Source organism: Misgurnus anguillicaudatus, chromosome 17 (assembly GCF_027580225.2).
Source record: "Misgurnus anguillicaudatus chromosome 17, ASM2758022v2, whole genome shotgun sequence".
Classification (NCBI taxonomy): domain Eukaryota; kingdom Metazoa; phylum Chordata; class Actinopteri; order Cypriniformes; family Cobitidae; genus Misgurnus; species Misgurnus anguillicaudatus.
Window position 1 is genome coordinate 33,073,764 of NC_073353.2, and position 14,912 is coordinate 33,088,675.

Sequence of the window (14,912 nt, forward strand, 5' to 3'; positions counted from 1 at the left end):
TGGGCACTGCTATTACTATGAATAGGGGACAATACCTAACCCCAAACCCAACATCTTGAGAGATTTAGGCCATAGCTGTATCCCATCTAGCCAAACCTTTTTCCTTGCTGTGGTAAGATTGTTGCTAGGGTGTTGTATATTTTGTAGTAAAGATATTGGATATAACAAGATTGGGCACTGCTAATACTATGAATAGGGGACAATACCTAACCCCAAACCCAACATCTTGAGAGATTTAGGCCATAGCTGTATCCCATCTAGCCAAAACTGTTTCCTTGCGGTGGTAAGATTGTTGCTTGGGTGTTGGACGTTGTAGCAAAGATATTGGATTACACAAGATTGGGCACCGCTATTACTATGAATAGGGGACAATACCTAACCCCAAACCCTTGGGAAATTTAGGCCATAGCTGTATCCCATCTAGCCAAACCTGTTTCCTTGGGAAATTTAGGCCATAGCTGTATCCCATCTAGCCAAACCTGTTTCCTTGCTGTGGTAAGATTGTTGCTGGGGTGTTGTACATTGTAGTAAAGATATTGGATATAACAAGATTGGGCACTGCTATTACTATAGGTAGGGGACAATGCAACACTCAATATGGCCGCTCTTAAGTCTCGCCTTCCAGTTTAAAGAACCAATCATCAATGATTCTCTGGGGAGGGGCTCTGTACAGAGGCGCTTTCCAACCTGTGTGCATGCACAGTAGCTGAAACAACCTTGAAAAAAAACTTTTTTTATTACAATTAAGATTAAGAAACAAAAGTTATGGTACAGTTGATATCAGGTTTAATTGTAGGTCAGAAATGTGTTGTAATCGTAATTTTAGCACATGATATTAGAGATATCTGTGAAGTAGATAGAACTTTATTCTTGCATGACTGAAATAACTACCCAGATGCATTGCAACATGGCCGCTTAGTAGTTAGGACATATGCTAGAGTAGGTGGGTGGTTGCTAGGTGGTTCCTAGGAGGTTCTGACCGGTTGCTCGGGCGTTGCTAGGTCGATGCTGTTTCAACATCCTGTTTTGTCACTATTACATTTTGGGATTATGCCTAATTTTGTCTGATATCACTTTTACAGGTTTACCCTGACAGCCCAGAGTCTGTTCCAGATTAAAAGACAGCTCGACAAATTGGGGGAACTGATTCTGAAGGTCACTTATGAGAGTGATCCAATCCCACTCCAGAGACCTCAGATGGAGGAGCAAGTCAAATATTTAATCTACCATCTCATCAAAAGGTAAAATATCTGAACTGAATTTACTATGGACCTATCACATGTGACACAGTGTATGAACAGATGCAGCACAACTACAGTCAACATTATAGCTGTTAGTAATTTAGTTATACATTCACAGATTTTTATTGACAGGTATAGTTTATATTAGTAATTTATATTAGTTTATATTAGCACTTCTGTATAGCTCAGCGGTAGAGCATTGCGTTAACAGCACTGGCGGCCGATGACTTTTTTTTTCGAGGGCGCACGATGCGAAGTTCATCACAACATGTATGTAGCCTGTCATGTGTGTGTTCTGCGCGTCGAGAGATCCTATGTGAATCACGTGTCTTGTCAAAATAAGTGCCTGCTGCGGATGCACCTAAAGGGTTTATGATAAAAGAGACGCTCGCGTTTGCCAGATAATCCCATAATCTCATGAGTAATCAGAGTTTACTGTTAAGGGAGTGCCTTGCGTATATTTTGTGACCTTGAGCGTCTCTTTTATCATAAATGGTTTTGACACGTGTGCAGCAGGCACTTATTTTGGCAAAACACGTGAAGCACATGGTTCACATGATGCGACAAACACATATTTTGAAAACGCAAGCCACCACACTCCGAACACTTATTTTGAATTAGCGCCCCTCAGATAAGCAGTAACGAAAAACAATGTCGTAAGGGGCATGCCGTAGTGAGGACCAGCGTGTCATCGCAACAAGGAGTTATGTTTCAGCTCTTTGACACAGGGATTTAAACAAAGATCAACATTCACAACGAGAAATATCGGCAAATTGGACTGAATCAGAGCTCATCACTAACATGAAAGAACAGCACATCACACGCTCCTTATGATCTCGAGAGAGAAATCCCGGATAATTACCACACTTCAGACAAAGCGTAAGAAAACCTAGGAAGTGCAGGACTTTAAATACGTCACTTGTCTTTATGGGATCTTTACGATATGTGTGTGAATGCACACACAGATTTCGGAAAATCATTGGCAGTGTAAATAAATTAAAACGATCTCGGACAAATCCCGCACGCTTTTTACATGTATTTTCCGTAATCTCTGTGAAAAGGACTATACTACTGATATAAGATGTATACCTTGTGATGCACTGTATGTCACTTTGGATAAAAGCATCTGGCAAGAAATGCAATGTGCTTTCCATGATTTAAACCCTGCGACTTACAATACACTTGTACATAGAATTTGAAAAAAATATGGACTATAGATATAAAATAAGGAAAACATTGATGTGTGGTTCCCCAGACAGGGCTTAAGCCTATTCCTAGACTAAAATGCATGTCTGAGCTAAAACTATCTTTCATGCACATATCTTATATATACCGTTTACTTAATAAAGTGCATCTTTCCGTGCCGTTTTATGTATTGGCTTGTTTCCGATTTTTTTACCATTGTCGCTTGGGTTTGAGGTTAGAACAACTTTTTGTTACATAAAATGACATCCTAACCCAAACCCCAATTCGAACCCTAACCAAGCAACCATGGTTTAACTCTTTCCCGACATTGACGAGTTAACTTTTCAATTAAGAGAAAATGCTTCCCTGCCAATGACGAGTATTTCCGGCTTTCTGCAATACCGCTATTATATTATTCTGCAACTTCTAAAACCTGGAAGTATCGCCCTAGGGCAAACAGCTGTACGTACGTGTAAGTTTTGAGGATCGCTCTGCATCTGATCTCCATCAAAAGTCCTTCACAAAAATTTTATTATCTCAAGTTTTGTCTCAAAATTTTGTGTTTTTGAAGAAACCTACCCATAATTGAGAGGTGATAAAGAGAAGGTAGGATAAAACTTTTTTTTTTGAAAGCAGGTCTGTTCTTTCATTTGACATATTGTATTGTATGTTTATATATTTAAAGAAGAACATTCTATAAGACATTACAGAAAAAACGCTGGCGGGGAAAGAGTTAAAAATAGAAAAAAAAAACATGGAGAAACCTATATACTAAATGCCATCCAAAAGCAAATCCCAAATCTAACCCCAAGCGACAGAAAAATACAGTATGCTAGGAAATTTTAGAGCTCTCCATTTTACTACAGTAAAAACAAAAAAAAAAAGTTACTACAGTTATACCATTATTACCAAAAACATGGTTAAACCATGGTTACTGTAGCAAAACCATGGTTCTCCCAATGGTAATCAATACAACGAAATAAACATGGTTAAAAGGATTGAAGAAGAGCAATACTTACAGTAATTCATTCATTTTGTTAATTTCCCAAACAAGCATAACTATTGTGTTATTACTGTGGTAAACACTGCTTTAAACGTCCCAACTCCCAACACTCGGGCAGTTATTTAAACAGGTTGTTTGCCTGTCGCAAGCTACTTATCAATGTCAACTGACCTCATGCCATGATTCAATATATATGTACCATTGTTTTGTCTCAAGATGTACCCCAGTAATGTTTTTGTAATGTATATTTGTATAAAGTTTATAGTATACTATAAATATACTATAAACTACTCAAATGCCCAAATATAACTAAGGACTAGTCCTGGCTTAAACTGTCACGATCGGTATTAACCGGATTGTGGAAATGAAAAAGGAGAACCCAAACGCAGATCAGATGTAAGAAAATAACTATGTAGTTTAATCAGACGGAACAAAACAAACCCACGTGGGGGTAAAACAGAACATGAAATAATAACACTGTGATGAACACAAACTAAACACTGGTAAATAGGAACAGATATGGACACGAAGCACATGAACAGAGTTTTCTCAAACAACGCACGCACACCACACAGAGAACACGAGGGCATTATATAGACAGCACATCAATGGGGAACAGGTGAACATAATTAATCACTTAAGACACGAGTACATAAGGGAGTAGGGTAAAAGTGACAAGAGACTGGGAACACGTGTTACACATACATGATGTGAAACAACACGTATTCCCACATAAACACCATGCTGCCATAGTCTTGCCCTCTAACATACCACCTGGATAATAACCAGGGTCAGGCAAGACTATGACAGCCACAAAACACTGGGAACACGTGTTACACAGACATAATGTGAAACACACGTGTTCCCATGTAGACACAATGCTGTCGGGATCTTGCCCTCTAACATAGACCTGAACTTATACTAAGGTCTGGCAAGATCACGACAGCAACAAGACACCGGGAACATGTGGAAGCCACACACACCATGTGACTCCACATGCGCCCACACAGAACATGATACTGCCACGGTCCTGTCAGATGCACTCAGACCTACATCTAGCAAAGATGTCTGACAAGACCGTGACATAAACTAAACCCTTTCTGTGGAACTGGCCAATATTGTTTCTGTAGCTCATTTGGTAGAGCATCGTCTAAGCCAGTGGTTCCCAAACTTTTTCAGCGTGCGACCCCCCTTGTGCGGGGTGTTTTTTTCGCGGCCCCCCGAAAGAAAATTTATAAAAAAAACAGTTTTAAAATGTAATATTTTAATTAAACAAAACATATAAAATTATACCTAGTAGTGCTGTTGGTTAGTTGGCTTATTATTATTTAGGTTTAATTACACAGAATTCATGATAAATTAATGTATTTTATAAAATGTCATAAAACTGGGGCCCCCCTGGCACCATCTCGTGGCCCCCCAGTTTGAAAACCACTGGTCTAAGCTGTGCAAAAGATCATGGCTGCGATCCCAGGGAACACACATTCTGATAAAAGTATATATTGTAATGCACTGTAAGTCGCTGTGGATAAATATCTGCCATATGCATAAATGTAAAATATCCATGCAATGCCATTACATATGTCAAGCTGTGTGCAATCTGGACTCTTTTCTTTGTCATGTTTGCAGTTCTTTTGTGGTAGAAAAGCAGCCATGCATGCCTACACACCCTCAGAAACCTCTTATCATTAAAACACAGGTGCAATTCACCACCAAGGTCAGGTATGAACCACACCTCCCCACCAAAAACAATTCATGTAAACACATATGAATGTATAAGATATTAAAATTTAATATTTCCTTACTATTCTAATTATACTGTTTATGTTTTCTCCTATGTTTTTTTTTTAGATTACTGGTTAAGTTACCTGAGGTGGATTATCAACTCAAAGTTAAAACAACATTTGACAAGTAAGATCATGTATACAAAATCACTAAGCTGACGTATTTCAACAAAATGGTATATCAAACATTTTAGAAACATCCTGTGGTAATTTTATTAATAATTTTGTGCTCATTTCTAAAATGGTTTTCCCAGGCTCGAATATACATAGTAAATAAAGTATTAAAGTTACCCATCGCGTACTAAGCTGATGATTTATAGCCACCTTTTCAAATATACATTTCTTATGATGAAATATTTATCAGTGAGACTACCGCAGAATATCACAGATTTAATAACACATGTCTGTAATGTTTCAGTGTGTTTATATCACCTGTGCGTTTAGCACAATGTGACCTCACTGTTTTCTTTACTCTCTTTTGTGTGTATGTTTGCAGAGACCTTCCACCAGGCAAAGTGTAAGTGCACCCAACCGCAAACAGAAGAAGCAACTTCCTGTTGTTTATTTAGGCCACATCTCAATATGAGTATATGGGGAGGGGTGAGGAGGAGGGGGTTACAGCAGAAAAACAGTTTTGGTCTAAAATAAACAGAAGATATAGCCATATAGTATGAGACCTGTTTCAAATGTTTCTGATGTTTTCCTTTAGGAATAGACAGTTCTTCATCCTTACCAACAACACCAAAGTGATGGATGTTGAGGAGTCGACCGGCTGCCTTTCTGTCGAGTTCAGACACCTGGTACTGATGTTGAATTCTTGCATGAGATTCTAGTGCTAGATGTTAAATGGTTCCTTAAAGCATAGTTCAGCCAGAATGTAAAAAATCGGCTATCATTTACTTACCCCTATCTTGTTCCAAATCCATACGCCGTTTTTTCTTTTATTAAAACACAAATATGAGAAGTTCTGCATTCTGGAGGTCAGGACAATGTCAGGGTGATAAAATAATGGCAGAATTCTTGCAATTTTGTTGTTATTTTAAGAGGCAGCCAATGTTATGAAGTGTGTGTGTTTTGCAGCAGTTAAAAGAGAGAAAGTGTCCCACCGGGGGAAAAGGTAATGAGGTAAGACTACATTATATCTTTTTTGTGGCCCATATGTGAATTAATAACTATTATGTTACAGGTCTTCTACCTAATGTCGTGTCTTGTTAGGACTTGTTATGTTTTGTGATGGTGCATTATTAAATGCACCATCATGCCAGTAGAGGGCAGATTCACACAGCTGATTAGATGTAATGATTATATTTCAGGGGCCTCTGTCAGTCACAGAAGAGTTACATTCTCTTAACTTTGAGGCCATGCTGATGTTACAAGGCCTGGATATTGATCTTGAGGTATATTTTTTATTTTAAAATTATTTATTTAACAGTTTACTCTTTATATTTGTGGTCAGCATCAGCCTTGTGGTCAACTAATATCTTACTTTTAAATGTTTGACTTGACGTCTTATGCCACTCATTGGGTTTATATTTTGTTCCCGTGTAGACTTGTTCTCTGCCACTGGTGGTCATATCAAATGTCAGTCAGCTTCCAGGGGGCTGGGCCTCCGTCATGTGGTACAACCTGCTTACTGATGATCCAAAGGTGAGGACGACTTAGATATGATGCAAAGATGAAAAATTCCAGGGTTCCCACGGGTCCTTAAAATCCTTGAAAGTTTGTGAATCTAGGGGAAAAAATTCAAGGCCCTGGGAAGTTTTTGAAAATATACATACATAGATACAGGTCATTGAAAGTGCTTGAATCTATTCTAGATTTCTTAAGCACACGTGCTAAAGTGTTCGCTTTAAATGCTTATATCTTCTGTATGCGAATGTTGATTCATACCAAAATCATGCTTTTTTGTTGTGTTTGACACATGAAAACGACTCGGGTTATGTATGTAACTGTTGTTCCCTGAGAAGGGAACGAGACGCTGCATCTCCCTGCCATACTTCCTGCGTCCCTGTAACGTCGTCTTTGGCAATATTTCAGATAGCGTTATTCTTTCTGGCTCCCGCGTCACCCTGTTTTTGTCGTTAAGCCTCGCCATTGGTTGAATTTGATATACACATTCAGACGCACTTACCCCTGGAGGCGTCCCCAAAGTGTTCCTGCAGTGAAGCAGCGCGAGATCCCTCGAAAGGGAACTGTAACAATGTATCTTAAAAGGTAACACAATGTAACATTGCTCTCACTTGAAATGTGTCCCCAAATTTAGTCCTTGATTTTGAGGGTTTTGGACCTGGAAAGTCCTTGAAAGGTCCTTGAATTTTAAGTTAACTAATGTGTGGGAACCCTGAAAAAATATATATATTAAATAATTGGACCAAATAATGTAAAAAAGCAGTCAGTCAGATCCCATAGTAAAGAGAGGTCCTTCAGTATTGTTTATAAATCATCTCAGGGTGAGACTACGGTGGCCGAGAAGTGCAAAACAAATTTAAAATCAAAATAACAAATTATTATTCCGTAGTTCAGGTGCAAAAATATCCAGGTTTTAAAAGAGACGCGACAGAAAACAATTTACCTCATATCAATAGACGTTACGGACATTTTCTGTCTTTTGACTACTTTTTTAGCAGTGACAGAAAAATCATTTTGACATTACACTGAGCGTGATTTAGTGTAACTTGTAAATGTAATGCCCACCGATGTCCAGTTGGTGGCAACTGCATCATTCATTCATTTATCTGCTTTACATGCTGTTGAACATGTAAAGTGAGACAGAAATGATAAAGTCTAATGCCGAGTTCAGACTGCACGATTTTAGCTCCAACCTTGACTCGCCGACAGGTTTCGACTAGGTCGCAGACAGATGCCCAAAATCACAGGCAAATCTGTGCCTGTGCACACAAGTGACAATGTGAGTTATCAAATCTGAGAGAATTTGAAAGAAACGCTGACGTTTCGCCAACACTCGTGAGATATCTGGTATGCTAGATATCTGGACCTGGCGGTGATTCAAAATAATGTCGTGTGAAATATGTTCTGACTGAAAATAACATTGGCAATGATCTACAGCCAATTAGAGAGCAACATATAGGGCAGCTGGAAGTTCAGGGAGGAGTTATGAAGGTACAGACCACAATATTAGCATATTTTTAATAATAATCCCAATTTTCACATGTTTTCTGTCTGGTTTAGAATCTTGGATTCTTTAGTAACCCATTACGGGCGAGTTGGAGTCAACTCTCTGAGGTGCTCAGCTGGCAGTTCTCAAGTTTTGCTGGACGAGGTCTCAACAGGGAGCAGCTTAACATGCTGGGCGATAAACTTCTGGGTACACTATCAATATCTCCTGTTTTTCGGAAATGCAGCATGGCCTCGGTCTTAACTGAGTTTTGTAATTGTTTCTAAAGGTCAGCATGCTTCTTATAATGACTGTCATGTGTCTTGGTCAAAGTTCTGGAAGGTAATGTTGAATTATCTAAATATTATGCTTGCACTATTTTTAAATGGCTCTTCAGCATCTTAACAAAAAACATGTAATAAATATCTGATATTGACTGTTTCTCTATGTGCCTTTCTAGGAGAACATCCCTGGCAAATCGTTTAGTTTTTGGCTGTGGCTGGACTCTATCCTGGACCTCATTAAAAAACATTTACTTCCTGTTTGGATTGATGGGTTAGTGAGTTTATCTTTCTGTATTTTAAGTTCAAATATACTGTAAATGATGCTCAAGTTTGTTCTTAATTCACTACTACATGGGCCTCCACTTTATCAAAATGTTTACATAAGAGTACATTAGAGCAGTGGTTCTTAAACTGAGGGCCGTGGGATTGTGCCAGGAGGGCTTGACATTTTATAAAATACATTAAAGGTGCATTGCGTAACTTTTTTTTGTGTAAAGTTTGCATTTTTATTTGGGAGGTTTTGCTGTCACTGGAGGAAGCCAGTGCTGGCCACCGACCGGAGTAACATTAAATAATTATTGGATTCGCTAACAAATTTGACATTTAATTAATATGACAGAGACGTGCATCTGTATCTAAAATAAAACAAGCATGAGATCAAGGGATTGACGTTTGAACTTCTCATTACATTTACATGACGTTTACATTAGGCATTAAGCAGGCACTTTCATAAAGAGATTTAAAAATTAAGGAAGGAAAGCGTGAAGATTTGTCAATGCGTGCATCTTCTTTATATGTGTAGAAAAAATAAGTAGGCTATAATAATGCATAATATAATGTATATAATAATAATTTAGATCATGCATAATAATATATAATACATAAAATATTATAATATAAAATATAATCATGTAAATTTTATTTATCAACATTATTATAAACATTATTATTATAGCCTAGTATTTGATTATAGCATACGTGATTATTGCGTATGAGTGGTTTTAGGTAATCTTGAATTTTTGCATACATTTAGATAAAATTTTGATACGAACGTTTTTGTTGAATCACGATTTGTTCTTGAAAACATTGTATATATACATTGTATAATTTGATATGTTTTTTATTCAAATTTTAAGAATGTTTTATATCAAAAATGTTTGTTTGGGGGCACAAAGGCATTCACGTACACAAGGGAGGCCGCATGCTGGAAAAGTTTGAGAACTGCTGCATTAGAGTCAATCAGTCTTCCTGGTATCATTGATTTCTGCTGTTTCTTTGTTCTCAGCTACATTATGGGATTTGTAAGTAAAGAGATGGAACGTGCCTTGCTGAAGGAAAAGGAGCCTGGTACCTTCCTGCTCCGCTTTAGTGAAAGTCACCTAGGAGGAATTACCTTCACTTGGGTAGAACAAGATGAAAATGGTGTGTTTTTGTCCATTATATGTTATTAACCTGTTGTCTCAAGTGTCTTAACTCTTTCCCCGCCAGCATTTTTAAAAAAAGTTGCCAGCCAGCGCCAGCATTTTTCATGATTTTCACAAACGTTTAATGCCTTGCAGAAAATGTTCTTCTTTAAATATATAAACAAACAATAGATCAGATGAAAGAACAGACCCTCTGCTTTCAAACAAAAAAAACGTTTCATCCTACCTTCATTAGTTCTCTTGTAATCACCTCTCAAACATGGGTAGGTTTCTTCAAAAACACCCAATTTAGAGCAAAAAGCTGAGATAATTAAATTTTTGTGAAGGACTTTTAATAGAGATCAGATGCAGAGCGATCTTTAAAACATACACGGAGTTCTTTCTCTTTTACGTGAGGCACTACTTCCGGGTTGTGTAAGTTGCGGAAGTGCCACCTGGTGGATAATAGCGGTATTGCGGAAAGACGGAAAATCTTGTCAATGGCGGGGAAGCGTTTTCTCTTAATTGACGAGATATCTCGTCAATGGCGGCGAAAGAGTTAAGTGAGGAGTTCAAATGCAAAACCCTATAAGTGCGTCCGACATGAACCCAATTCACACAGCACTTTGATCCCAGAAAATTTGCAGAGAGGCTTCTGTGTGAACACAAACGCGTCCTGTAAATGTTCTGGGATCGCTACCATAAAGAAAACCTAGTAACATTGCCGTAACATTCACGGAAAGTGTTCTGTGAGAAGACGCAGAAACAATGCTGTAGTGAGGACCCGCGTGTCATCGCAACAAGAAGTTATTGTTCAGCTCTTTGACACAAGCATTAAAATGCAAATCAACATTATTGAGGAGAAATGTCTGCAAACTGGACTGAAGCAGAGATCAGCGAGCTCGTCACTATCCACTCTGAAACTGAGATCATTTATCAGCATGACAGAACAGCGCATCACAGCGTGGTTTGTCGAGAGAGAAATCCCGGATAATTAGCAAACTTAAAGGAATAGTCTACTCATTTTCAATATTAAAATATGTTATTACCTTAACTAAGAACTGTTGATACATCCCTCTATCATCTGTGTGCGTGCACGTAAGCGCTGGAGCGAGCTGCGATGCTTCGATGGCATTTGGCTTGGCCCCATTCATTCGGTTGTGCCATTTGGAGATAAAGTTAGAAGTGACCAAACACATCAACGTTTTTCCTCTTTAAGACGAGTAGTTATACGAGCAAGTTGGTGGTACAAAATAAAACGTAGCGCTTTTCTAAGCGGATTTAAAAGAGGAACTATATTTTATGGCGTAATAGCACTTTTGGGAGTACTTCGACTCGGCGCAGTAACACCCTCCCTCTCCCATTATGAGAGTCCCAAAGAGTAACTAAACCCTAAACCAACTTTTTTACTTAATGATCTGTAAGAATGACGCTTTATTAGTGCTCTTCATTGATTTTAGTAAGTTTTTTGACATTTGTATATAAAGTGTTTCAATACTACAATATATGGTGTAAAAACGTCTGAGTGCTGCCCTCTTCAGGTTGAACGGTGGCTACTGCAGTTGAATTTTCCTATTGGATGTTAGGTCCAAAAAATAACTCGTGACGTAAGCAGGTTCAAGCTCACCACGCCCTTGTTACGATCTCACCACACACTTGGTACGAGCTTAGTTCTTAATATTGCCAGTGGGTGGAGTCAGGCTCTGACCAGGGGTTTAGTTGCGCTTTAAAGGCAGGATAGGCAGCAATTATCTAAAAAAACTTTTTTAGAAATTTGTTTGGACTGTCTTTATATACAAATATGCATAGTTAAAATGTGGGTACTCTAAAGGGGGGAGTGTGGAACTCGAGTGTCTGTAGACCTCTCACGATTGTTTTAAACACAGCTCATTATTTCCAGACGAAACAAATGATTGGCTTGCGTAACTATCACTCTCTCGCGCGACCATGGCACCACCCCTGTTGCTATGGATCTGCCCACACATGCGCACACCGATTGATTTGAACGTGCACGAGGCACTCTAGGAAGAGCAAAAGTATGGCAGAGAAAGTGCATTCAGAACTCACAGTACCTGCATATCCAGTCAGCGAAGGGCAAACAAGGCAAAAAAAGGAAGAAACGAAGCAATCAACGAGAGTAAATATTGCGTGGCTTTTCCTCGAGTCGACGATGCGGTAGCGGTATTGTCTCTGGAGTGTAGTCCTCATCAGAGTCAACAATGCTTTCATCACGGAAACTCTTACATACAAAACACTGGCTTAAAGGAATATTCCATTTTCTTGGGGGAAAGATCCAGATGGTTTGCTCACCACCATGTCATCCAGAATGTTGATGTCTTTCTTTGTTCAGTCGAGAAGAGGTTGTGTTTTTTGAGGAAAACATTGCAGGATTTTTCTCATTTTGGTGGACTTTGGTGGACACCAGCAATTGACACTTGACTCAACATGTAGCAGTTTTTTTCGGTGGAGTTTCAGGGGACTATAAACGATCCCAAATGAGGCATTAGGGTCTTATCTAGCAAAACAATTGTCATTTTTGACAAGAAAAATTACAAATATACACTTTTAAAGCACAACTTCTCATCGAGATCTGTTCGTGATGCACCATATGTCATGACGTCAAGAGGTCACAGAAGACGAACGCGAAACTCCGCCCCAGTGTTTACAAGTGTGTTGAAAGAGGACCGTTCCTACGTTGTTGTATGTCAACTGATACTAATTAATGTCTTTGTGTCAATTTATTGTTCACAATGGTCCGCAAATGTGCGTTTTATATATGTAACACGTGACCTCCCTATGTCACTACGCATTTACGTTAGGTCGCGCTGGACCGGATCTGGACGAGAAGTTGTGCTTTGGAGGTGTATATTTTTTGTTTTTCTTGTCGGGAGTGACAGTCGTTTTGCTGGATGGGACCCTTGTGCCTCGTTTGGGATTGTTTGTGGTCCTTTGAAACTCCATTGAAGGGGGCTGTTGAGTGTTGAGTTGGGTGTTGATTGTTGGTGTCTATTGAAGTCCATTGGGGTGGGGGAGGTCCTGCAATGTTTTCCTCAAAAAACATAATTTCTTCTCGACTGAACAAAGAAAGACATCAACATTTTGGATGACATGGTGGTGAGTAAATTATCTGGATTTTTCTTTTAAGAAAATGGAATATTCCTTTAATAGTGAGTACTTAAACCTATCGTATTTGTTTATATTCATGGTGATAAAGTTAATTGTATTATTACATGTGATTGTGACATGATGTTACTACATGCACCGCACTCCTTCCCCTCCGCTCGTCTGGTAATGCTTCTCCCAGCAGAGCTGGTCAGCGTCGTGCGTTCATGTGTTTTGTGGGCGTGGCTTTAGAAGAAACCCAGAAGGGAGGGGGTGGAGTGAATTGAAAAATGAGCTTTGTTAAAAACAGTGGTGAGAGGTCTACAGACACTCGATTTTTATACTCCCTTTTTCAAAGTACTTACATGTTACTTATGTATTGGTATATAAAGACAGTTTAAACAAATTTGTAAAAAAGTTTTTTTTAGATAATTCCTGCCTATCCTGCCTTTAAGTGTAGCACAATGAGAAACCATGCAAGGTTTATCAGCTGTCAACAGTTTAAATGCTCTGCTTACAGTGACACAAAAGTCAAAGTTGGAAGAGTTTAACTACTTTTGGTTATGAAACTGTTTTTCTTCTTGGCATGAACTAACAGGAATTGATTTGGGAATTTCCGCGCTGGAGCTTTTCCAAACTATACCATTGTTCTCCATGCTTGTTTTTTTCAACATTTTCTTCACATTATTGTTCCTAAGCCCATGTTATGTATCTACAGGAGAGAGAAAGTTCATCTCTGTTGAACCGTACACCAAAATGCGTCTTAATGCTTTACCCATTGCTGACATCATACGTGACTATAAGGTCATCGCTGATGGTGTCGTTCCAGAGAATCCTCTGAAGTTCCTCTACCCTGACATCCCTAAAGATGAAGCTTTCGGGAAACATTACAACAGTCAGCAAAACAAAGGTACAGTAAGCTGCTTGTAAACTTCAGCTAGTTCTCGTTTATGATATAGTGAGCATTTCAGAGTAGGTCACTAAATGCTCTTATTCCAACTTTCCAAGTCGTATTATTTACAGTGTTTTAAATAAAAATTGCACATGCTGTTTCTAAAAAGTGCCTATATTTTTGTTTTTTTTACAGTTTGTCCTTACATTCAAACACATTTAGTTCCTGTTTCGCATCTAAAGTGAGTATCCAATATTTTTGGTTTCTTTTTAAAGCATGATGTTATTGCATGATTTGATGATTTTTTGTGATCATTTTCTTAGTGGACCAGTCCAACATGCATGCTCTTCTCCTGAACCCCCAATGTCTCCTGGAATGTTTGACATTCTGAGCCAGCACCTCAGTCCATTTGAGATTGAAAGCGCTGTAAATAACATTTCTAACTTAATTTAAAGCTTGCTATATATTTACACTACCATTCAAAAGTTTGAAAACACTAACTCATTCTTCATGCTTTTTAAATGTTACTAAAGGGGTTACCATCTATTCTGGGCTCTTATTGGCTGCTTTCTCTTCATTATTCAGTCATCCATTTCAAAATATATATTTTTTTAATAAAATTGTAGTTTTCTAATATAAGAAATGAATATTATTCTGTACAAAAGTAATTTCAAACATTTAGAAATAATCCTTTTTAAGATTATTAGAAACATTTAAGTGAAGTGTTATATATCTTTGAATGGTAGTGTGTGTGTGCGCATGTGTGTGTGTGTGTATATATCTCTAGGACACTGATCAAATGTAACACCAGTTTAACTTATTTGTTCAAAAGATCAGATTTCCTAGCTTCTATTGAAGCACACAAGATGACCTTTGAAACATTTTAAGTTGTGCATGGGTAAT

General features: G+C 38.3%; 1 protein-coding gene across 1 annotated transcript in view; it reads left to right on the forward strand.

The window, feature by feature from the left end:
- stat4 (signal transducer and activator of transcription 4) overlaps positions 1-14,912 on the forward strand; it is a 46,594-nt gene that overhangs the window by 11,951 nt on the left and 19,731 nt on the right. The window contains exons 9-23 of the mRNA XM_073854794.1: positions 1,083-1,241; positions 5,059-5,151; positions 5,281-5,340; positions 5,710-5,730; positions 5,923-6,013; positions 6,294-6,338; positions 6,527-6,610; positions 6,762-6,860; positions 8,403-8,538; positions 8,618-8,670; positions 8,789-8,883; positions 9,898-10,034; positions 13,836-14,027; positions 14,205-14,250; positions 14,333-14,435. Of these exons, the coding sequence (XP_073710895.1) occupies positions 1,083-1,241; positions 5,059-5,151; positions 5,281-5,340; positions 5,710-5,730; positions 5,923-6,013; positions 6,294-6,338; positions 6,527-6,610; positions 6,762-6,860; positions 8,403-8,538; positions 8,618-8,670; positions 8,789-8,883; positions 9,898-10,034; positions 13,836-14,027; positions 14,205-14,250; positions 14,333-14,435 (1,414 nt within the window). The remainder of the gene's footprint in view (positions 1-1,082; positions 1,242-5,058; positions 5,152-5,280; positions 5,341-5,709; positions 5,731-5,922; positions 6,014-6,293; positions 6,339-6,526; positions 6,611-6,761; positions 6,861-8,402; positions 8,539-8,617; positions 8,671-8,788; positions 8,884-9,897; positions 10,035-13,835; positions 14,028-14,204; positions 14,251-14,332; positions 14,436-14,912) is intronic.